The sequence below is a fragment of the Pinus tabuliformis genome, chromosome 2_2 (assembly GCF_031772625.1).
Source record: "Pinus tabuliformis cultivar Carrire ecotype Pingquan chromosome 2_2, CPIR1, whole genome shotgun sequence".
Lineage (NCBI taxonomy): Eukaryota > Viridiplantae > Streptophyta > Pinopsida > Pinales > Pinaceae > Pinus > Pinus tabuliformis.
Window position 1 is genome coordinate 848,204,402 of NC_142300.1, and position 23,477 is coordinate 848,227,878.

A 23,477-nucleotide genomic window follows, 5' to 3' on the forward strand; every position below is an offset into this window, starting at 1 on the left:
AGTTTGTTGAATCGAGCATTAAACTCCTTTATTGGTTCCCTATGTTCTATTCTCAAATTGGAGAGGTCATTTATTAAAGTCGCCAGAGACCTGTCATCTCCATATTTGGTAAGGAACTGCTCTTGGCATGTAGCCCAGCTGGTAATAGAACCAGAAGGTAAAGAGAAGTGCCAGGATCCTGCTGATCCTTGCAGAGTATAAGGGAAAAGCCTTACAACAACATCTTGTTCTGTCACTCCTTTCAAGTTAACTGCTAACATGAAATTGTTAATATGTTCTTCAGCTTGTGTTCCATTATCTGGATTAAATTTAGGCAACCATTTTTCGGGAGCATCAGGTAGATCATGTAATGGTCCTAGCATATTGACTGCGCCTGGCTGAGTCCATGGATCTGCCATTATGCTGGCGATATTAGTTGTTACTACTATTGGTATTCTAGATGACTGAGGAGAAGAAGTTGTTGGAGAGAGAGTAGCTTGAGATGCTGTAGTACTTATTCCCTGATGAACAACAATGTGTAATGGAGGAGTGGATGGTTGACTTCGCAGAGGAGGAGTTGAGATGGAAGATATGGAAGAAAGATCTTCACTATCAGATACTTCAGTAATCTTCTTAGCCCTTTTCTTTTTGGGTAAAGGGAACTCAGTAGGTTCAATACCGAGTTTTTCGCTCTGAAGTCTGGTAAGTGGATGGGATAAGTTTAACTGCGAGGTCACACTGCTTTGTGATACTTCAGATTTCTGAGGTGAAATCGAGAAGCTCTGAAGTTTATGGATAAGAGACTGAACTTCAGGGGATTCAAGACTTAAATGTTCTGAAATATGATGGGTGTGAGCAGTGGTGGTTGATTCTTCCTTTTCTTGATCATGTGCTGGAGAACCAGCATGTGATTGAGAAGGAGAAGAGAGTTTGGAGGGGGAATTACTCTTAGAATGGTTTGTGGACCTGGACCTACTTGCCATTCATAGTTGATGGCCCTCCTTCTAGCGCCAAAAATGTTGATGCCCCGAAATTCGTTGCACAACATCGGGGAAACCACCCGGTCCGGAACTTAGTGCAGCTCCTTTTCCGTTTGGAATAGTGGCTCCGACTGGGGATAATGGGACCAGTTTCCCAAAGATTATAAGTAAACGGGATGGATGAATGATTTACGATATGAAGTGATAATAAACAAATAACTAAAATATAAAAGAAATATAATAACTATAAGCTAATCCCGGGACTTATCAATTCAGATAATGCAGCGTTTGATAACCTATGCTTAATGGCAGGCATATAGATGTCACTAACAGTAAGCATAAATGTTTAAACCATTTAAGATTGCTCTGCATAAATAGTTATGCAGAGCGATAATAGCGAATTACTGCACTCAGTTATTTATATCATTGTTACATACATGAGTAAAAGAGATAACAAATCACAAAACATTCAATAGTGATATGAAATGCAGATTTGCTGTTATATCGCATACATGTAATCAATAATAGCAAAGTAATAACACAGCAATTCATATAACAGAAAAGAGAACAGATACAGATAATAGTACCATGCAAGCTGTTTGATCAATCCAATATATTAATTGCTATGTCGCGGTCCTTCCTTCCAACCAGAAAGCATCCCAAGCAAACGACAATAGTGCACAATTTACTTAAAACAGCATTCCAAGTAAAATTAAGGACCAGTGGTCGAGTTTCAAAAAGAATATAGACTGAAGCACAATAGTGCAAACTTCAGCCTTTAAGTCTTTTACAAAATTTTACGACCCTTTCCAAAACAATGAAAGGGTCTATAAATACTATGCTAATCTAAAAATATCTAAATATCTAAAACTGAAAAACAACTAAATCGGCATTAACAAATATCATTGTTCATTTGGGTGATTCGGCAGTCGGCGACGATGCTTCAGTCAGAGGTCTCTTTGACTTTACTCTTTCGCTGACATATCGCCAGCATTGGCTCTACTTCTGGTGGAGTATTGAGGCGTGAAGTCAGCTGTGCATCGTATGTGGCATCTTGGAAATCGGCAATCAGGTATCGGAGAGCATCTGTTAGGCAGTTAAGAGCCGACCTTTGAGAATGTGGTTTAATCAGGAAAAGCCAGTATGCGTCGGCGGTCAAGGTATTCACTCCAGCAATTAACCGCCCTTGTGTTTCCAGCTCAGGATAATTCCTGTGCTCCAGCATATTGGCGGTTGTTATGTTTCCAGGTGTGCATTGTGAAATCATGTTTGCTAGGTACAATGTATCATTGACTAGATTGATCATGTTTCTGGAAATCGTTTTGCATCTGGATGCTGCTCTTTCCGCCTTCATTACCTGTGTGTTCCATTCCATGAAAAGTATGTCTTTGTATGTTACACAGATTCGGGAAAAATTTTCCGCTTTACCTTCTGGAGTGTCTTGCCATTCAATATACTCTGTTATATCTTCTTCGGCCTGATCCAAGTTACTCTTGTCTTTCTCGATTTGCTCACATACTACTGTAGATGTGTCACAGAGTATCTCAGCTTCAACTAGTTGTTGGCACAAGAGTCTGGTCTGAGATATCAATGCGCCATTTATTAGAGTTGCCTCTGTTCTGAAATCATCAATACTCTTGGCACCTTTGATACTTTCAAGTTGTGCTGACAGCTGAACTATTTGATCCTCTTTAGATTTCAACAACAGCTCGTTTGATGCCTCTAACTGAGATAATGCTTCTGACAATTCTTGTGCTTTTTGAATGTCACTTTGGTCTATCCTCAGTTTTTCAATTTGCTGGGTTAACAAATGATTTTCTTGTTGTTGGGCCAGCAATTGTTCTTCTGCCTGTGCTGCCTTATTCCTTGCCTCTATCACTTCTGCTTGCAATGCGTATACCTCATGCTCTTTAGTCTTCAAAAGAAGACTTACATCGGATGCTTTGTCAATGGTTGCCGCTGAATAAGCTCCCGCAAATTGCGACAGCTTTGTCAGATCTTCAGAGGGATCTAATTCTCCCTTCCAGACGACATTGCCCATGACTGTTTGCTCATTTGAAACAGAAGGTTGATCAATCCTTCGTCTCTTCCTTGAGCGCCTTACAACGGCTCTATGCTTAGGGCTGTAGAAAATGTCTAGGGGAGGAATTTCCTCTACCTGAAGATCAATTTGATCAGCTGGGTTTTGAGTAATTTCCTCAACATTCTGTACCATGGGTGGGCCGCTGGTTCCTTCAAGAACCAGAGAAAGAGTAGTATCGGGAGTCTTTAAGGCATCTGAGTCCTTGGAGGCTTCCTTACCACTTATAATGGAATCGAATTGATTCCATTCTTTAATCAATTCAGTATCAACAGAGATTTGCTTACTCTGTTCTTTCTCTTTTTCAATCTTTTGCTGCTCCTCGAACGCCTCCCGCTGTTGCTCCTCTTGTGCTCTTTGTTGGTGTTCCTCCAATTCCTTTTTCTGCCTATCTTCCAGTTCTTTCTTTACTTTTTCTTCTTCCTCTTTTTTCCTCTGTTTTTCTAGCTCCCTTTGCCTTCTTTGCTCTTGTTCAATTTGTGCTTTTTGCTGCCTTTCTATTTGTTCTCTTCTATGCCTTTCTGCCTGCAGCTTGTTTTGACTTTCCTCCTGTTCTCTAATTGTAACGGGAGGTGAATTTATTTCCAGCTGATCAGGCTCGCTTGAGGATGAAGTTGGGGTTGTGGATAATAAATCTAGAGGCAAAGTTTGCAACCTTTGCTTTCTAAGTTTATTAAATTCAGTTAATTCCACATCTTCATATCTCATCGCAGCAAGTTGTTTGACTTGGCTTATTGAATCGGCACCCATGAACAGGTCGTCAAACTGGTCTTCTTGATGAACAACCTTTGTCAGCTTAGCCTGTTCCAAGGCAATGAAAGCAGTCTTTTTCGGGTCATAGAGTCTGTTTGGAATAGAAGCTAGAGATACCATTTGGAGTTTTGTTGCTTCCTTTTCTGCATGCTTATAATTTAGCAGCGTATAAACTCCAATTCTCAAAGGAAAAGATGGCCATCCTCTCTTCTTCTCCTCTTTGAGAGTTTGGGTGACACCTTCAGACATGATCTGATAGGAGATTTCTCGGGCTAACAATTTGTCTGGCATGTATAAGGGGAGAACATGTGGCCTAGCCTTGCTTCCAAAAACTCTGATATAAGAAAAACATTCTTCGCCGAACCAATGGGCTACGGCTAGTAGGTCAAAAGAGGCTTCATAAGAAATTCTAGGGATAGGTCTGTCAAAAATAGAATAGTGAACGGGAACCATAAAACCATTGCAAATTTGATACAAATGGTCTTTGTGAGAGGGTTTCCACAATTTACGATGATACAAATGAATAGGTGTTGGGTCATGGGTTGTCCATCTCCAACCAAGGACAGGAAACTCAGAATTAAAACAAAGGGTATCCATAATGTAGGCAGAGTAATAGAAGGGTGGGATTTTTCTCTCAGTGACTCTGGTTTTGGCCCTAAACTCACGAATAGCTAAGACCAACTTATCAGACAGGATAGTGGCCCAATCCATGATTATACTATTGACGGCTGCTTCCATTAAGGGAACCATATCAACATGGATATTTGCAGAATCATGAAATCCCCACAATCTACACATCATAATTCCAGCATAGCAGTAAGGTGAAGCCAAAGAAGCATTTGAGTACTTACCCGACATATCCTGCTTGTGTTTTGCTGGATTTTGCCTCCAATCTCGGAGAGGTTCGGATGGTGATTCATTCTCTCTGGCGAATTTCTCCATAAAGGCTCTGTTATAGACTTGCTCGGGATTGGGCAAATGATACATTCGTCTCAAGTCGTCAGGATTGAAGGAGCCGAAAATCCTTCCATCCTTAGTATGGAAGGTTCTATTAGTGAGAGTAATTTCTTCAATTGCCCAACGTACCACATCAGTATAAGGCAAGACTTGTTCTCTGGCTGCTATTCTGTGCAGAAAGGAGTCAGCCAAATCTTTAAGAGTTGCCTCAGACTTTCTTAGTTCATCCACACTTGCCTCCGTCACTGTCGCTTCTGGTTGTTCTCCTTCTAGCAAATTGTATGTCCCTTGCCATGTAGTACCAGGAAGACCAGTGCATGTAGTATCTGAGATTAAGCCTTTCCTTGAAACTGTAGCAGCTTGGCCTGAGGCAGGTGTCGCAGTAGAACCTGCCACCTTCTTGAACTTCTTTCCCATCATATTCAGACTTCTCTCGACAGTTGAATTCTACACAAGTGCAAGAGAAATCGTAACAAAGAAATAACAATGACAATCCATAACGGGATAGATATATGATTTGAAGCGTGGTGAGATTATTCCTAAAAGAGGCTGTGGATCTAATGATTTGAGAAGGCACCGTAGATGCAATGATGGTGATTTTACGGCCTGCAGCTCCATAAATGACCATTAGTTAAGTTATTAAACCGAATGACCCCTTAAAGCGTGCAATAGATTTTTTCAAAGGTCTAATCGTAATTGCTCGTTAATTCGAAGGGGCAAAGCTTTAAATACGAATGCATTACCTTATCCCTTTACTTAACGGTATCTTGAGATCTGTGTTGTTGTCAAATCGGATTTAAATATAACTTTAATGCTTTGAAATAATCACCTTTTGGAAACTGAGGTCATCATTAAGCGTCATCGAATCGCATCGGGAGTGTGAATGACATTATCATTTGGGAAGGATCTTTAGCGAACGCCGATTGCGACATTGTATTAGCGCGCGAACATAATCCCCAATTGATTTACCGAATGCCGATAGCGATATCGCATCGGGGAAAAGATATGAACGTCTTATGAAACTGCGTAGGATTCTGCCGACTGCCGATAGCGATATCGCATCGGGTCGGAGTTTAAAACATTTTTCACAAGACATAGCGCCGTGCCAATAGTCGATCGCCGATATCGTGTCGCATCGGGAAAAAGGTATGTGCTTTTTCTTTGTGTGCATTGGCTATTGCCGATGGCCGATAGCGATATCGCATCGGGAAGAACCAAGATGGCAACCAACCTTGCGATTGTTTTTTTCGGACTTAACCTCAAAAATTGCTCATTATTTGTTCAACAAGGGTTTTATGCACAAATTCATTTGATTATCATACCTTAACTGAACAAGTTTATTAATGCCAATAAAAATTTTAAAAGGGACCCATTTCATATGTAAATTGTTTGTGATAAAAATGTTATGAAATGGGGGGTTGTTCTAGGGCACAACAGGTCCTCCTACATATTTGTGAGGACCATGAATGATTCTTCCAACATTTTAGTGCAGTCCCTTACTGCAATGTTGATCTCCTTCAGCCCTGATGTAATGGTGTTGGCACCCTGTTCCCTTACCTTTGGAGGATTTGAAGGCTGCACCTTCAAGCACAGCTCTGCGATCTGAAGGTTTAGCTCCAGCTGAACCTTGGCCATTTCTTCTCGCGCCTCATGCACCCATGTTGCTAATCTCTAGATGTGCACCTCTGTTGGTGCTTCTGCTCAAATGGCCAGCTCAAGGACCATCTGGTAGGCTTTTTCCAGTACCTACACCATCTGCCTGTTTTGAGACATGACCTCGTCGCCCTGCATGCTCAACTGCTCCATGTTGATCTTCTACTCACTCAGAACCTACAATGTGCGACTCTTCCTAGCCTGTAGTTCTACAGTAATCCCATCTTGCAGAACATAGAGTGTCTCCCGCGGAAGTGCGACCATGTTAATCCCTATCCCTTTTAGTGCACTAACTGTAGGCTAGTCGACATCATTTTCTATAACAAGTGCCCTTTATGGCAGCACTATTGTGTTGGTTGTACAAGCGTGAAACATTTCCTCGACTGTGGTTTTTCCTACTATGAGGCTGGTCGAGAGGGTACCAGCCTGAGGAGCGCATATCTACAACTCCTGAATCTGTGCTCGGAGGGCCCCCAACATAATCTGATTCTCCTCAAAGTTCTGGAGGGCCTTTGTGGTGAAGTCATGCATCGTCTTACCTATATCATGCAGATCACCCTTAGTAAGGGTGATCGAGTCGATCGACAACTTAGATGCTTTCACCTTCTTGCGCTACCCCATCTGCTTGCTCGAGCAGAGATGCTTTAATAGTGTCGATGTTTTTTGTGGGTCCATGCTACCCTCTTCTACCTCTATTTCCATTTCCTACTCCTTCTCATGCGACTTCTGGCCCTCACACTCCTTCTCTACTGCTCTTTGTTCTGCTGCTACGACATTTTTCTATTTTTTTGTTGCCTACGCAGTGTCTCGCTCCTCCTGCGCTTTTTTTGCTGCTACTTCTTTCTGTGTCTTTTCTTCCAACTGCGCCACATGTAGTTTTGCCTCCTCTTTCTTTTTCTTCACAACAGACTTTTCCAGCGTAAAGATGTCTGGAGCGCGTCACTCTGGCTGCCATGTCTCTAGTACGTCAAAGATCACATAATCGGTGGCCATATATGGTAGCTCGTTCCACTTCTTTGCAGGGTCCTTTCCTGCCCTGAGGTAGATGTGATGAAAGTCTGCTTTAAGCTTTGTGAAAATTTGTAGGCTATTGTAGAGAGTGGGTGATAACCACGGCTTGCCGTTAATCTCCATTCTGATGTTCATCTCCATGAACACCAAGAATATTTGTTGTCGCAGATCCTGTTCACGTCCTTAGTGGCCCACAACGAAGCATACTTCGCTGCCTCCAGGAGATCGCTTGCAATTGTGGGGAACTGGCTGTCCAAGGGCTATGGGTTCACATTGTGGAGAACTGGAACCATTGGATGGATAAATTTTTCTTTTCATTGAAGCTTCAAAATCACCACTCCACTTTGATGAAGTCACTGCTCATCTACTCTATGTCGACCTTGTTTCATCGATTTTCATGTTGGATCCAAGACCCTCTGCTCAACTTTGATTCAACTCTACAACACAAACTCCAACAACAAAATACTCGACAAAATACCACCACAAACATGCTCTATACTCTAGAAAAATAGTGACTCAAAACTATGCATCAAATCTCCAACAACTACATCATCCAACAACATAAACTCTTCTCCATATCTCCACACAAACTCTGATCTGCAAACTCATATCTCTACTACGACAATCAACTCAATTCTACAACATCTTCAAATCTTATCACTGCACCAAAAAATAACATCTCTATGCACCTCTCTATTTTCTAACCTTTTTCATTACCTCTGTATGAGCACATCCATTAGTAACTCAACCTCTATGTGCACATGTGTTGTGGGAGATCGACCTCCCCTATCTGCACTCACATCTGCTTGCCCTACACTCATCAATCTAACCTGCCAATGATGGATTTGCTCCTCTACTTAAGAAAATTTCTCCACCATCTCTGATCCAGGTGGATCTTGGTGGCCACTTGCCAAGTCCACCTGGACCCCCACCATTGTTTCTCTCAGCATTTTCAGTTTCCTTAATTGTAGCAGAACTTACTATTTTTAGCAGTTTTTCGGGTCCCGAACTTCCGGAGCCATTTTGAGGCCCTAAACGATGTTTTTTGAGAAATCTACCGCCAATGATTTTTCTAATAAAAATCATCTTTTTCGTCGTAGTCCTCGGAGAGATCTTTCCAACGGGCTATCATGCACGTCAAACGGAGATAATACGACCAATTCGCGACCCCGGGAAGTTGGTTGTCCAACTCACCCCAAAACGGGGCCCACAATTTGGCGTTTCATCTTCTAGGGTTAGGTTTTGGAATGTGAAGGTTTTTCCATTGTTTCTCAATAATAAATAGGCCTTCGAGCCTCATTGTAAACGGAGTTCGGAATAGTTCAAAGGCATGTAGCTGACACATCTCTTCTCAGAGATAAGCTACCATCGCCCTAACTGGGTTATTTCTATTTCTATTTGTAAGCATATTTCAGTATTTTCCATTAATGAAATGAAGTATTATTTCCGCTACATATCTGTCTTTATGGTTATCTCTATATTTTATTGTGTTCCTATTTAAATCCGGATCAGTGGTATCAGAGCGGTTTGATTTTTCTCTGTTTTTCTTTGCATGTCCCCAACGAGGTCGGGATATAAGGAGTTAGGGCTTGAACTGGTCGAACCTTTGCGAGACCAACCTCGCAGATCCCGACGGCCTCCTATGGCGGATGAGAAGAAAGATGAGGGGGCAGGAGATCCTATCAAAATCTTTCTCGAAGAAGCCCTCGAGCGACAACAGAACGTGATGATGGACAATTTTGCCCAAATCCTTCAGCGACTACCCAGAAGCGACGCATCGGCTTCCAGCAGCTACTCTGGAAATGCCACGCCCTTTAAGGTACAAGTTAATTTTGAAATCCCCATATTTGAGGGTCAGATAGACGTAGATGCTGTAGATAAATGGCTAAATCTGCTGGAGGGTTATTTTTCGGTTCATGAATTTTCAAGTCGGGAAAAGATTGTTTTCGCTCTTCTCAAAGCAGCCCCCCACGTCAAGGAATGGTGGGAAACCTACTGCGAGCAGAAGGATGAAAATACTGGCTCACTATTTTCAGCTGCACCCACCTGGAATTCATTCTGGGATGCCATCAAGGAGCAGTACTACCCTGTCGGAAGCTATGAGGATGAATACATAAAATGGACCACGTTGCGGCAGGGAAGGGACCAAGATGTGCCAGAGTTCACCAATCTTTTCCATACCCTTCGCACAAAGCTGGGTATCAAGGATACAGAGCAGCATTTGATACTCAAATACCGCGGCTGCCTGCACAAGTACATCCAGGAAGAAATACAATTCTTGAACATCTCCTCGCTCGTCACAGCATATCGATATGCCGTCAAGGTCGAGCAGAAGTTTAAACAAAAGAAGCGAGACTTTAGATCTGTGAATCTGAAGCAAGGGAAAGGTTCCCCTAAAACACAGAACAAAGGACAAAGCCAAGGCGGGGCAGCCCAAGACAACCCACCAAAACTGCAGGCAAAGAACAGCGTCGCGAAGACGAAAAAGGACACGGGAAAATGGTGTGAGTTCCATAAGAGCTCCACTCACAACACCAGTGAGTGTCGAGCCAAGCAGTCACTGGTGGCTGAACTAAAGGTTCCAGAATCAGATGCATGTTCTGACTCTGAGTCAGAACCCGACAAGGGGGATGACAAAGGGAAGCAGATCATTGACGCGGATCCCAACACCACTGTTGCTACCACAAAGATCCAGAAAAATGAACCCGGAGATCCAGAAGAGTAGGAGCATCTCTTCCACTCCTAGATGTGGGTAAAGGGCTCCCCGCTACAGGTCATTGTCGATAGCGGGAGCCAAAAGAAGCTCATTTCGACAGAGGTCGTGAAGCGGTTGGGCTTGCCGACCACAACACATCCACAACCATACACCATCGGGTGGCTTCACCAAGGACGGGATCTTCGCGTGAGCCAGCAGTGTCACCTTCCGTACAACATCAAGCCCTTCACGGATGAGGTATTGTGTGACATTTCTCCCCTTGAAGTTTGTGATGTATTATTAAGACAACCATACTTGTGGAAGCGACATGCTGTGTATGAATCAAGGCCCCGTGCTATTATTGTTACATTGGGAAATAAGTTGTACAGGATACCAGAGGTAGCACCGCCTACCGCCATCTCTTTGATTACTGCAAAACAATGCAGTAAGCTCATTTCCAAGACTGGGAAATTTATTTTCCTGATGATACACCTGCAAGGAAAGAATAAGATAGTAGCCATGGCCTCCTGAAAAGACCCCTCCGCACGACAACTACAGATGGATAAGGTCGTGAAGGAGTACGATGTTAGGCCCCTATACTACTAGTGTAACCCCTTATTGTTATTAGTATAACCCACTTATTATATTGATGTACCCATGTAGTGCCCATATTGTTACTATTATGCATAGAAGTCCACCATTGTTACTGTTGTGCCCTACAATATTATTGTTATGTAGGCTTTGATTGTATTGGGACCACTTAGACTCCTATCTATAGAAAGGAGGTATTTTCATTTGTATCATCCAAGAATTGTTCATTTATGTAATGTAAAGGAGGTTGCCCCCTCGAAGAGGCTGTATTCTAAGGCGTGGATCTCTCTTTTCTATCTTTTTGTGAGTTGGTTTCATAACATTTGGTATCAGAGCTTTGGATTCTAGGGTTTCGCTGCTCCAAACAGGTCATCGTGGCATTTTCGCTATAACTTTTTTTTCTGTGATGTTTCAGAAGTCGAAACAAAAACCCATTTGAGAAGAATTGGCGCTGAACCTTGGGTCCGAATTTCAGATATTTTCGCGCGCTATTTTCGGAGATATTATCTGCGGAAGTTGGTCTTTTGCAGACTCCTGAATTACACTCAAAACAGGTGACCTGGGGAAAATCGTCATAACTTTCTTTCTGAGCATCGGATTGAAATTTCGTAAGAAGGTACAGAAAGAGGACGGACTGTAGTTTCGTTTTACATATTTTTTAGAGTCAAAGGTTGAAACAGTCACACGTGGCACTTCATACAAGTTCTCTCTACTGAACTAGTCTATAATCAGGTCACTGCGGGAGATTGTGCATAACGTTTTCTTGGAGAATCCAATTTGGATCATACTTGTGGCATTGGAAAGAGGACACAGAGGGCTACTACAAGTCACAAGTTCAGAACTTAAAGATCCGAAAGTACAGAGTTACAGTCGTTTCAAGGTAGAGCTTCTAAAATCAAGAAAAAGCAAGATGAGGAAGTTTGATGGCAAGGATCCGGTAAATTGGATACTTCAGATGGAGCAATATTTTGATATACATGGTGTACAATTGTTACAAAAGGTATGTATTGCATCTTCATATTTAGAACCAGATCAATTTTTATGGTACAAAGGGCTTTGTTCTCGTAAAAGACTTGTTACGTGGTCAATTTTCACGGAGGAAATGATAGCACATTATGAGGATATAAAGAGCAACACCTTCTTTAGAGCAACACCACAACAATTGGAAAGAGTAAAAGGGCTTTGTGACATAATGGAAAGAAAAATTATGGAAACCAGGAAGCATACCCCTCACAACTATAAAGATGGAAGTGTTGTTTCTCCCAGCCTTCCACAACCTACAAGGGTTACACCACAACAATTGGAAGAAAAAAGAGAAAAAGGGCTTTGTTACAATTGTGATAGAAAATGCACTAAAGGTCATAGGTGTGCTGAGAAGAAATTATTTTACATAGAATATGAAGAGGAGGAAGAAAAGGATCAAGAAACATCAAAAGAAGAGGATATACGTCAGGACACCACCCTAGAGAAAGAAGAAATGAATCAGACCATATGTTGTAAAGCATTGGCAAGAATTACCACTCCTCAAACTCTCAAGATAGAAGGACATATCAAGAAGAAAAAGGTGCAAGAAGTGAAAGATCACATCGAGAAAGAAGAAATGAATCCAACCATATCTTGTAATTCAATGGATGAAATTACCACTCCTCAAACTATCAAGATAGAAGGACACATCAAGAAGAAAAATGTTCAAGAAGTGAAAGATCACATCGAGCATCAAGAAATGAATCCGACCATATCTTGTAAAGGACTGGAAGAAATTACCGCTCCTCAAAAGATAGAAGGACATATCAAGAAGAAAAAGGTTCAAGTAGAGAAAGATCATATCGAGCATCAACAACAAGTTCTCCAACTTTTAAAGGATAACGCCACTTCGGTGCAAAATCAAATGAAACAACAGGTAGATCAACATCGTAGTGAAAAATGTTTTGATGTGAGTGATTGGGTATTTTTACTGCTACATCTCAAGCAAGCTATTTATGAGAAGGAAATGTTGGCAATACTACATGCACTTAAAAAATGGCGACCTTACCGAATGGGAAGATGCTTCAAGGATGAGGATGTGGAAGCATTGTTTTGTGCTATTTATATTATCCAACCAAATTGGATAAACGAAGCCACGGATGAATGGAAGAAGAACGAAGAAGTATGGCCACTTATTCAAAAGTTGCAAAAGATCCCAATTCAAGCAATATTTCCAGAAATTGAAGAGGAAGGAAAAATCATATTGGAACCTGGTGCAGTCACAGAAACAAGAACCCGACAGCTACGAAATCGATCAATTTCAGAGTATCTCATCAAGTGGAAGAACTTACTCGCTGAATATTCCACATGGGAGGACAAGAATTTTATATAGAAGCATCAAGAACTACTCAAGCGTTGAGGACAACGCTTTTTGAAGGAGAGGGGCATGTTAGGCCCCTATACTACTAGTGTAACCCCTTATTGTTATTAGTATAACCCACTTATTATATTGATGTACCCATGTAGTGCCCATATTGTTACTATTATGCCACATAGAAGTCCACCATTGTTACTGTTGTGCCCTACAATATTATTGTTATGTAGGCTTTGATTGTATTGGGACCACTTAGACTCCTATATATAGAAAGGAGGTATTTTCATTTGTATCATCCAAGAATTGTTCATTTATGTAATGTAAAGGAGGTTGCCCCCTCGAAGAGGCTATATTCTAAGGCGTGGATCTCTCTTTTCTATCTTTTTGTGAGTTGGTTTCATAACATACGAGGACATCTTCACCTCCCCCGTAGGGGTTCCTCTGCACTGTCAAGTCAAGCACTCCATCGATCTGACCCCAGGTGTGCCGCTACCCAATGGACCAATTTATCGGCACTCCATTCTGGAGAACGATGAAATCAAGAGGCAGATTCAGGAGCTGTTGTAGAAAGGACACATCCGTTCGAGTTCATCACCTTGTGGGAGCCCGATCATGTTGGTACAGAAGAAGGATGGGACTTGGAGACTCTGTATTGACTATCGGGAGCTGAACAAGATCACTGTCCGTAATAGGTACCCGATCCTGCGGATTGATGACCTCTTGGACCAACTAAAGGGGGAAAAATATTTCAGCAAGATCGATCTGAAGTCAGGATATCACCAGGTACCAATCAAACCCTCTGATGTGCGGAAGACTGCCTTCAAAGCCAAGGAGGGCCTCTTCGAACGGTTGGTTATGCCTTTCGGATTGACGAATGTTCCTGCAACCTTCATGAGGTTAATGGATGACATCTTGCGGCCATTCACCAACTCATTTGTAGTGGTATACTTGGATGACATTATGATCTTCAGCCAAAGGTTGGAAGAGAACCTCCACCACATCCGACAGGTTCTTCAAACACTGCGGCAACACAAGCTATGTGCCAATTTGGAGAAATGCACTTTTGGCATGACCCAGGTTCAGTATCTGGGATACATTATTGATGAACAGGGGGTGCATGTAGATCTAGCTAAGATCCAAGTCATTCGGGATTGGCCACCTCCAACCACTCTGATGGAGCTCTGTAGCTTTCTAGGTCTTGCCAACTTCTACCACAGGTTCGTGTTGGGGTTTTCTCATATCACTTGGCCCTTGAGTCAAGTCACCAAGAGAGGAGCGAAATCAAAATTCTTCTGGTCTGCATCTCAACAGAAGGCATTCAGAGAGTTGAAGGATCGCCTCTGTACGGCACCGGTGCTCGAGTTACCAGATTTACAACAACCATTTGAGGTCAAGACAAATGCCTATGACTATGCTATTGGGGCAGTCCTTACTCAACACGGGCATCCAATGGCATATCACAGTGAAACACTTTCAGACACAGTCCGGAAGTATCCCACTTATGATAAAGAGATGTATCCCATTGTGCAGGCCTGCCGAAAATGGAAGCATTACATTTTGGGGAAGGAAACGGTCATCCACACAGACCACCGACCCCTGCAGTTCATACAGACCCAAGGGAAATTGCAGAATGATCGCCATCAGAGGTGGTCTACATATCTGCAATAGTTCCATTTGACTATCAAGTATAAGAAGGGCAGCACCAATAATGTTGCAGATTGCCTCAGTCGACCACCAATCATGGCGTTAACCACCGTGCTCAACTCTTGTGGGCACGAGACTTTTGATTGGCCACTTCTCTACAAAAGTGGCCCAGAATTTGGCCACACATACCAGACAGTCTTGGGGGGTCGGCATGTTCCAGATTTTCATCTCCAAGATGCCCTGTTATGCCACTTGGGTCACCTTTGTGTTCCTTCAAGCGAGCGTGCCAAGATGATTTGGGAAGCACACTACAGTCGGGCTGCTGGGTATTTCGGGGTCGAGAAAATGGTGGCAGTACTGCAAAAGTATTTCTATTGGCCAAATCTTCGACAAGATGTCGGGAAATACATCAGATCATGTACTTCCTGTGCCATTGCCAAACCAACCATCAAGAAGCAAGGCCTCTATACCCCGCTGCCTACCCCTAGTCGACCTTGGGAATCCATCTCCATGGATTACATGTCAGGCCTTCCTTCCACTAAGCATGGAAATGATTGTGTTTTTGTGGTCGTCGACAGGTTCTTGAAGATGGCCATTATGGCGGCCTGCAAGAAGAATATCACAGCACAAGCCACTGCTAAACTCTTCTTTGAACGAGTTTGGGTGCACTTTGGGATCCCACAGTCTATCATCTCAGATCGGGACAGTCGGTTCCTCAGTAAATTTTGGTCCAGTCTCTGGTCAATGCTGGACACCAAACTCACTAAGTCCATAGCCTTCCATCCTCAAACCGATGGCCAGACAGAGGTTGTCAATCAGATGATTGTACACATTCTGCGCATGTACAACTCACAGCATCCACGCACATGGGACGAGAGCCTCCCCTATGTTCAGCACAGCTACAACCGAGCTCTTCATAGCTCGATGGGCCACAGCCCTTTTTCAGGTGGGCCTGGGATTCCAGCCACTATGCCCCATTAATGTGGCCATGCCACTTGCAGCTACTCACACAGATTCAGCTCATGTCCAGTCTGAAACAAATAAGGCAACTAGCTTCATTGAGCACATCCAACATATTCGCCAGCAGGTCCATGAAATTCTGGAAAAATCAAATGCCAAGTACAAGCAGCGACATGATCAACATCGGGTGCCACACAAGTTTCAAGTGGGCGACAAAGTCTGGTTGCATTTGCAAAAGGAACGCCTTACTGGAGCCTATCGGAAACTGAGACCACTCTGATATGGTCCTTACACCATTATTAAGGTTGTGGGAGACAATGCATTTGAGCTCAGTATTCCCCCATTCCTTGGCCTACACCTAGTGTTCAATGTGGACCGCATTCGGCCATACTTTCCACCATTGCTAGACACATCCGACATTGCAGAACAGCTCACACCCACAGAATTAAATGCAGATTGCATGGAACAAGCTACAATTGATCGGATCATGGACACACAGGTCAAGAAAACTCGCCAACAAAATATCCAACTGTATCGAGTTGTCAAAGCAGGCCAACTCCTTCACCAGGGCAAGTGGTTCACCAGGGACCAAGTTCAGCATAAGTTTCCTCATCTCATGGAGGAACTCAACGCAATGGGGACCATTGCTTCCTAGGGGGGAGGAATGATCCAGGTGGATCTTGGTGGCCACTTGCCAAGTCCCTCTGGACCCTCACCATTGTTTCTCTCAGCATTTTCAGTTTCCTTAATTGTAGCAGAACTTACTATTTTTAGCAGTTTTTCGGGTACTGAACTTCCAGAGCCGTTTTGAGGCCCTAAACGACGTTTTTTGGGAAATCTACCACCAACGATTTTTCTAATAAAAATCATCTTTTTCGTCATAGTACTCGGAGAGATCTTTCCAACGGGCTATCATGCGCGTCAAACGGAGATAATACGACCAATTCGCGACCCTGGGAAGTTGGCTGTCCAACTCACCCCAAAACGGGGCCCACAATTTGGCGTTTCATCTTCTAGGGTTAGGTTTTGGAATGTGAAGGGTTTTCCATTGTTTCTCAATAATAAATAGGCCTTTGAGCCTCATTGTAAACGAAGTTCGGAACAATTCAGAGGCATGTAGCTGACACATCTCTTCTCATAGATAAGCTACCATCGCCCTAGCTGGGTTATTTCTATTTCTATTGGTAAGCATATTTCAGTATTTTCCATTAATGAAATGAAATATTATTTCTGCTGCATATCTGTCTTTATGGTTATCTCTATATTTTATTGCGTTCCTATTTAAATCCGGATCAATCTCCACTACTCAAATCATCAATGAATTCACACATAAATGACCTTTCTAGTTGTAGATAAAGTTAGCTCAAACTTTCCAACCACTGCCATGGGCTATTACCATTGTTTCATCCTCATGAAAACACATGATGCCCAAGGAATGCGGGAAAACAAAGTTTGGATAGGGTAAAACTCATTCTGCCTTCGGGAAGTTTGTTACTCATAGGACTAACACTTTTCTAATGAAGAAAACTTGAGTTATAACATAGTCCTCCTTTGGACAACCTGAGTTAGCCTTTCTTCAACCTAAAAACTCAGTCGAAATTGCTCAAAAACCTCCTGAACTTGACCATATACTTCCCTAAGCATCTCCTAATGTTGTATACCCTTTGTAAGCTCATGTAAAGCCTCTAAAACATCACATCAAAACCTCTAACATTGTCTAACTGATCAGCATGCCAAGATCTCTCAATCTAGTTGGCATGAGTGCCAACAAGTCCTCTACTCTCCTTTGGCACCTGCACAAGATGCAACACATCTGCACAAGTCTATATCATCTCTCCAACATCATCATGGCCCAAAACACCACTGCAACAAGTCATGAGTATAGGCCCAACATGAATACCTAACCTACCAAGCTCCTCAACATAGATCAACACCTGTCCAAGCATCAAGCCACATGAATGCCAACATCCTACATCAATGCCAACATGAAAACCATCATGAGGTTGACATCAATGCATCATGAATATCATCACAAGACATCACCAATGCATCATGAGGCCAACATAAGGTTGACATCAAATCCAACATAACCAGCTTAATGCCAATCACAACTAGTTGCAACCGATCAAACATATGCATGAATAAACACCTACAATACATGTTACAACTTTGAAATCAATGCGAACACAAAATAGTTACAATTACACAAGCCATAACGCCAAAAATAAGAAATATTCCTAGAATGTATATCTATTCCTATGCATTCATGTTATTATTTGATAGATAGACATTTCTAGATTTAACTTATTATGTTAATTATTTTTCCTTTTACCTGTGGCTACTAATATTATTTTCTTCTTTATGAGATCTCTAGGCAGACCCCCTAAATCCAACCATTACTGTGTGCATGCACGTGGGAAGTTGAGGAAGATATCTCTTCTCTTTTAGTGAAAATTGAAGGAGTCTGCTCAGAAGCCCCACATAAGTCTTACCAGATGTTGAAGTAACTAGACCAGACCCCACCATCCCCTAGGAATCACCAAGCAATAAGGTACACTCAACTAATTTTCCAACTTTGTGATTTCCTGTGTTATAGAATCCAAATAGTAGCAATGGTCGGTTTTAAGAATTAACGACCTTAAAACATCTAAGTATAAATAGGAAGTAGAACCATAATTAGTACCTCATCTCGTACTTCAATTTATGGATAATCATTTGGAAACCAAACCTCATGCTCCCATTGCACTGGTAAACTTCCTAAGCATTCGATTGGTAAGCATCATAACCTCTTATTATTTGGTGCTCTTACAATCCCTAACTAGATTTCCTGGGCTTATTATGAATGAACTGGACCTAGTGCTTCTATTTGGCCAGTCATCATCCCAACCTTGCCCTAGTTTTTTGGATGGAAGCTTCAATTAGCCTTGGGAAGCGACCCAACAAGTTGAGAAAACACCACATATTTTCATGTTCATGTGCATTGAATAAAGCTTGTAAATGTTTAATCCCCAACTCTGTTAAGCCTGTAAAACTTGTAAAATATATCCATCATCATCTAGCATCTACCAAACTATATGAAAAATCCATCTACAATTATAAATTGCATTCTTTTATAATAGTTTTGTATTATGATCTCCTGCCTCCAACCAGAGGGCCCTTCTTTTGTGGAACATCAAGATATGTTGGCTTCACTTACAGATGGTGGGAACAATGAATACCTTCATGAATAGGTCTAAACAAGGTTCTTTTATAGGTTATGTTGTTATTGTAACTAGAATTGGAACTGCACATCCTGCAGCAGAGTCTGTAGGATCGCCTGTTGAATAAACTAGAGAAGGGTCCCTATGTGCATGAGAATTTCCATATGTTTTTGTGCTCACAAAGAATTTCTAAATGTTGTCAAGCAATGAAGAGATAAAATCCTCGATGTCACAAAGATAGAAAGTGGAAGGTGATGGAGTTAACCTTAAAAAGAGACAAAGTTAAACATTTATTGTCAGTGAAGTAATGCTAAGTAATGAAAGCATTACTTTACTAAGATAAAGCTCATTATCAATTATATTGCATGTACTAGCTATAGGATTTAATGTAAGCTAATTTGGGTCAATATATCGAGAAGATGTTAAATAAAACTTCAAACCACAAACTTGACTTAAAATCAAGATGTTAAATAAGACTTCAAACCACAAACATCACTTAAAATCATAATAAGCTTATAAAATAATTATATGATTCTGAAAACGTTGATTTAAATTTTTTAAAATAACTTTGATATCTCTCTTCAACAAATACACCACCAAGAGTCGAATAATGTAGTCCCTGTAGTCCACGGTGCTCGAAGGGCACGGATATAAATAGTGATAATTGTTGCATTATGCATTTTGGTTTCGATTATCTTTCTCTTTATTTTTATTTTTATGGTTACATGGTTTTAAATTTTATATTTGCTTTAATTACAAGATGGTTGGTTTATTTTTTATTTTTCTTAATTTAAAATTAGTTTTATTTTTCAAGGGTTAATCAATTTCAAATGATTTAGCAGTACTTAGATATTTAAGTAGGGTTAGTGGGAGTTTTATTATTATTATTATGGTTATATGGTTTTAAATTTTAGATTTACTTTAGTTATAAAATTGGTGGTTTATTTTTATTTTTTCCAATTTCAAATTAGTTTTATTTTATAAGACTTTATCAATCTCAAATGATATAGCAGTACATAGAGATTTAAGTAGTAGGGGTTAGTGTAATTTTTTTTATTTTTATTTTTACCTAGTTTTAAATGTTATAGTGGTATTAATTACAAGATTTTTGGTTTATTTTTATTTTTCCTAATTTAAAATTAGTTTTATTTTACGAGGCTTAATTAATCTCAAATGCTTAATTAATCTCAAATGATGTAGCAGTACCTAGAGATTTAAGTAGGGCTAGTGTGAAGAAAAACTGTGCATGTATCAAGCTTATTTAAATAATTTTGGGACTTTTAAATTAGATAAAATTGTTTAAATTAGATAAAATTGTTTATTTAAATAATTTTGGGACTTTTAAATTAGATAAAATTAATAATGAAAATGAAGATTCATTATTTTATAGAAATAATAGTGAATGAGGGTTTTCTATTTTAGAATTATTGGTAGTTTATTTTTATGATTTTTTAATTTATGAAAAATATAAAATTAATATTAATATTAAAATTTACTAAAATTTTTGTTTTATAAATTTATAAATAGAAATATAACTTTGGGTATTGTACTTTTTATTTTTTCTCATAGTAACTATATGTTTATAAATTTAATATACAAATGATATTTCTGAAAGTCCTTTAAATTGGTAATGTTTTAAACTTATACTTTAGTGTGCTATCTTTTACCAAGAATTGAAAATTTATCTTATTAGTCCCTGCCCGCAGGACCGCAGGGACTATAGCAATCGGTTTCACCGATAAGCATTAGTCTGACACTGAAACCGATGCATGTTTTCCCATTTTAACCAAAGTCTGTTTATATTAATGAAATACTTTTTATTTTTTAAAACCGAACGAAATCAAATATTTTTTTTAACCAATCAAACGTTTCAAATTATTCATCGTCTTATTTGGCCTCAAACCGAGGCATACAAGCTCAAAAGTTAGGAAAAAGATGTGAGAAGTACAGGTAATGACAACAAGTTCACTCCTACATGAAGTAATGCTATGTTTGCCTTAGCATTAATTTGCAACATTTAATGTTATCTTCTTCGTAACCAAGTTTCCATGTTCTAATTGTTCTTGTGCATTGAACTTGCCATGTGCTGCCACAGCTGCCATGCGCTGCCAGCTTTTGCGGCTGCCGCTTTGACAATTCGACAACACCACCAGTGATGCATGAAGGTGAAATTCGACAATTCAATAAGAAGACCACTTCCCACATGCTGGAAGTTGATTTTCTATCTATTTTCCTTTTGCTGCATCCACCGTGCCTGGAAGTTGATTTCCTGTTGCAGGCTTCAACTCCGCTATCTTTGTTGGGGCTGGAAGCTGATTTTCCATTGCAGGCTTCAGATCCTCTATCTTTGTTGGGCCGTTTTGTTGCGGAGGAATTCTTTTCTGAACTGGAAAGGGGGCTGGCATTGCCCATCGAATGAATCACTGTTGGCAATCTCCCAAACTGCACTGTATATTTGCGCGGACTCATACTGTACCATCTCCATTGTTCTACCTGCGATACCAGTAAGTCCATTGAGGTTCAGATGGTGTGATTTCATTTAAGCGTAAATTTTTGCAACGTGTTTCTCAATTATTCTATTTCTCTTTTAGGTGGGATTCTAATGTTATTTGTTGATTAAGATTATTAGAAGAGACGAGTGATATGAAAATGACAGGTGGCTACTCACCCGGACAACTTCAACGGCGGAAATGTCTGTTTGGCCTCCTTCGTACAAAAACTTGACAGCAAGAAAATTCGGGTACGCACTGCTTCCGTCTACCTTGATATATAACAAATTTTTAAGAAATTCGCAGAAAAAACCATTAAATTTTTAGGTGCAAACAATATTATTCTTACGCTCTAATAGATGACAACTTTTCGAGTAAGTCATGGAATAAAATCAATAATTTTTAGGAGCAAAGGATTCATAAACGATATCGTTATTATGCTGTAATATATGACAAATTTTCAAGAAATTCATAGAGCGAAATCATTAATTTTAAGCTGCAAAGATCAGCAAATATGATGGCTCCTCTGTTGCAATACATCACACACTACTTTTAAAAAAGTCGCAGGAAAAAATTATCAATTTTCAGCTGCAAAGATTAATTTAATTTTCTGCTGTGATATATCAGGATTTTTCACATATAATTAAATAAGTGTACCATTAAAGATGACGAATTGAAGACCATGTATCACATCCCAACCAGAAAGCAATTACATTAATTGAACATGTATGCAGTTACCAGTTTACTGACCTGCATGCCTTACTAGTCCTCCGGTAAATAGGTTACTAAAACAGATAATTCATAAGCAGTGTATTAATTCACCTGGAATAACTTATTTTTTCTTTTCAATAGGAAACTATTGTATTTCCAAGATAAAATCTACAGCATCCCAACCAGAAAACAATTCTATTAATTGAATAGGTATGCAGTTACCAGTTTACTGACCTGTAGATAATATGACGACATCCAGACGTTTTTTCAACAATATGTTTGCATCTTGGACACTGTTGCCAGTCTTTCTCTTTGGCTAGCTTGAAGAGTGCCATGTCACCTTTCTCTTCCTCGCGAGGTGACACCTTCTTTATTTTAGTGCAATCCAAACCCTCATGCCATGGCACACCCCACTGAACGCAAATTAACCTTGCGCAATGAGGGCATTCTGAGTTTTTAATAACCACAGCAGCTGCCGCAGTTGAACTTCCTACTTCAGGCACATCCTTCAACAAGGGTGCCGAGCAATCCTCAAAAGGGCAACAGGACCTCTGAGAAATGGGATTCTCCACATCCGTCAATGGCAATTTCCACTTCTGAATGGTAAGCTTCGAAGGGATCGCTTCACATATCTGAGGAATCAGATTCTCACTGCAACTGGATTCTGCGCAATGAATGGGCAACGAATTTTCTTGCAATTTACCACGGATATGCAGGGCCATGCAAGAAGAACAAAACCTGTGCCAACAAGCCATTCTATCAAAAAATTCAGATGGGTATTTCGCTTCAAAACAAATGCGACACGATTCTTTCATAGAAGGGGCATCTTGATTTCCTTCGACCACCCTCTTCCCAGTCCTTCTCGGCCTTTTGGGCAAGGGAACCAATATTCGTCCACTTCTCAGGCACTTACCCACTGAATTCTGAGGTAAAAACAAGCAGAGAAGACACCCACAAAACTGATCTGTGAAAGCTAATAGTGTTGAAGCAAGCCGATACAGAATTCTATAGAAAACGCAAACCATGAGTACCAGCAGCAGCACCCCAAGCGGCAGAGCAACAACAGGGCTACGTGGCAGTTAGCATACTATTTGGCTTCGCCTAAACATTGCAGTCTGTCGTTTGGGCAGAGAGGGAGAGCGACGGAGACATTGGGTTGCTCGCAGTGAAGCCGATAATGGCTACACTACTCACGAACAGCTCGTTGGCTCGTTGGCCTTCCTTAAACAGATCCTGGGATGACAATGACACAGCTGAGTGCATTTGACAAGTTACCCTAGCCGCACATGCAGCCAATGATTTATCTGCATGAGTGTTTCCACATTGCGAGGAGTAATAATAACATGTAACTTAGGGAGACATAATTTTTATTTCCTTCGTTTCAATTTATAAAACCCCGCATTTACAATTTTTCTAAAGGACAAATTTTGAAGAAA

The 23,477-nt window shown here is 40.7% G+C and overlaps 1 protein-coding gene across 1 annotated transcript; it reads right to left on the reverse strand.

Annotated features, from left to right (window-relative positions):
- Positions 1-22,259: 22,259 nt before the first annotated feature.
- Positions 22,260-23,066, reverse strand: LOC149195626 (E3 ubiquitin-protein ligase RSL1-like). Its single transcript, XM_089407976.1, has one exon. The coding sequence runs from the start codon at positions 23,064-23,066 to the stop codon at positions 22,260-22,262; it is 807 nt and encodes a 268-aa protein (XP_089264102.1).
- Positions 23,067-23,477: the final 411 nt, after the last annotated feature.

Bases quoted from the DNA above. Each gene is read 5' to 3' on its own strand.
- LOC149195626 (XM_089407976.1), bottom strand. From the start codon at position 23,066: ATGGTTTGCGTTTTCTATAGAATTCTGTATCGGCTTGCTTCAACACTA.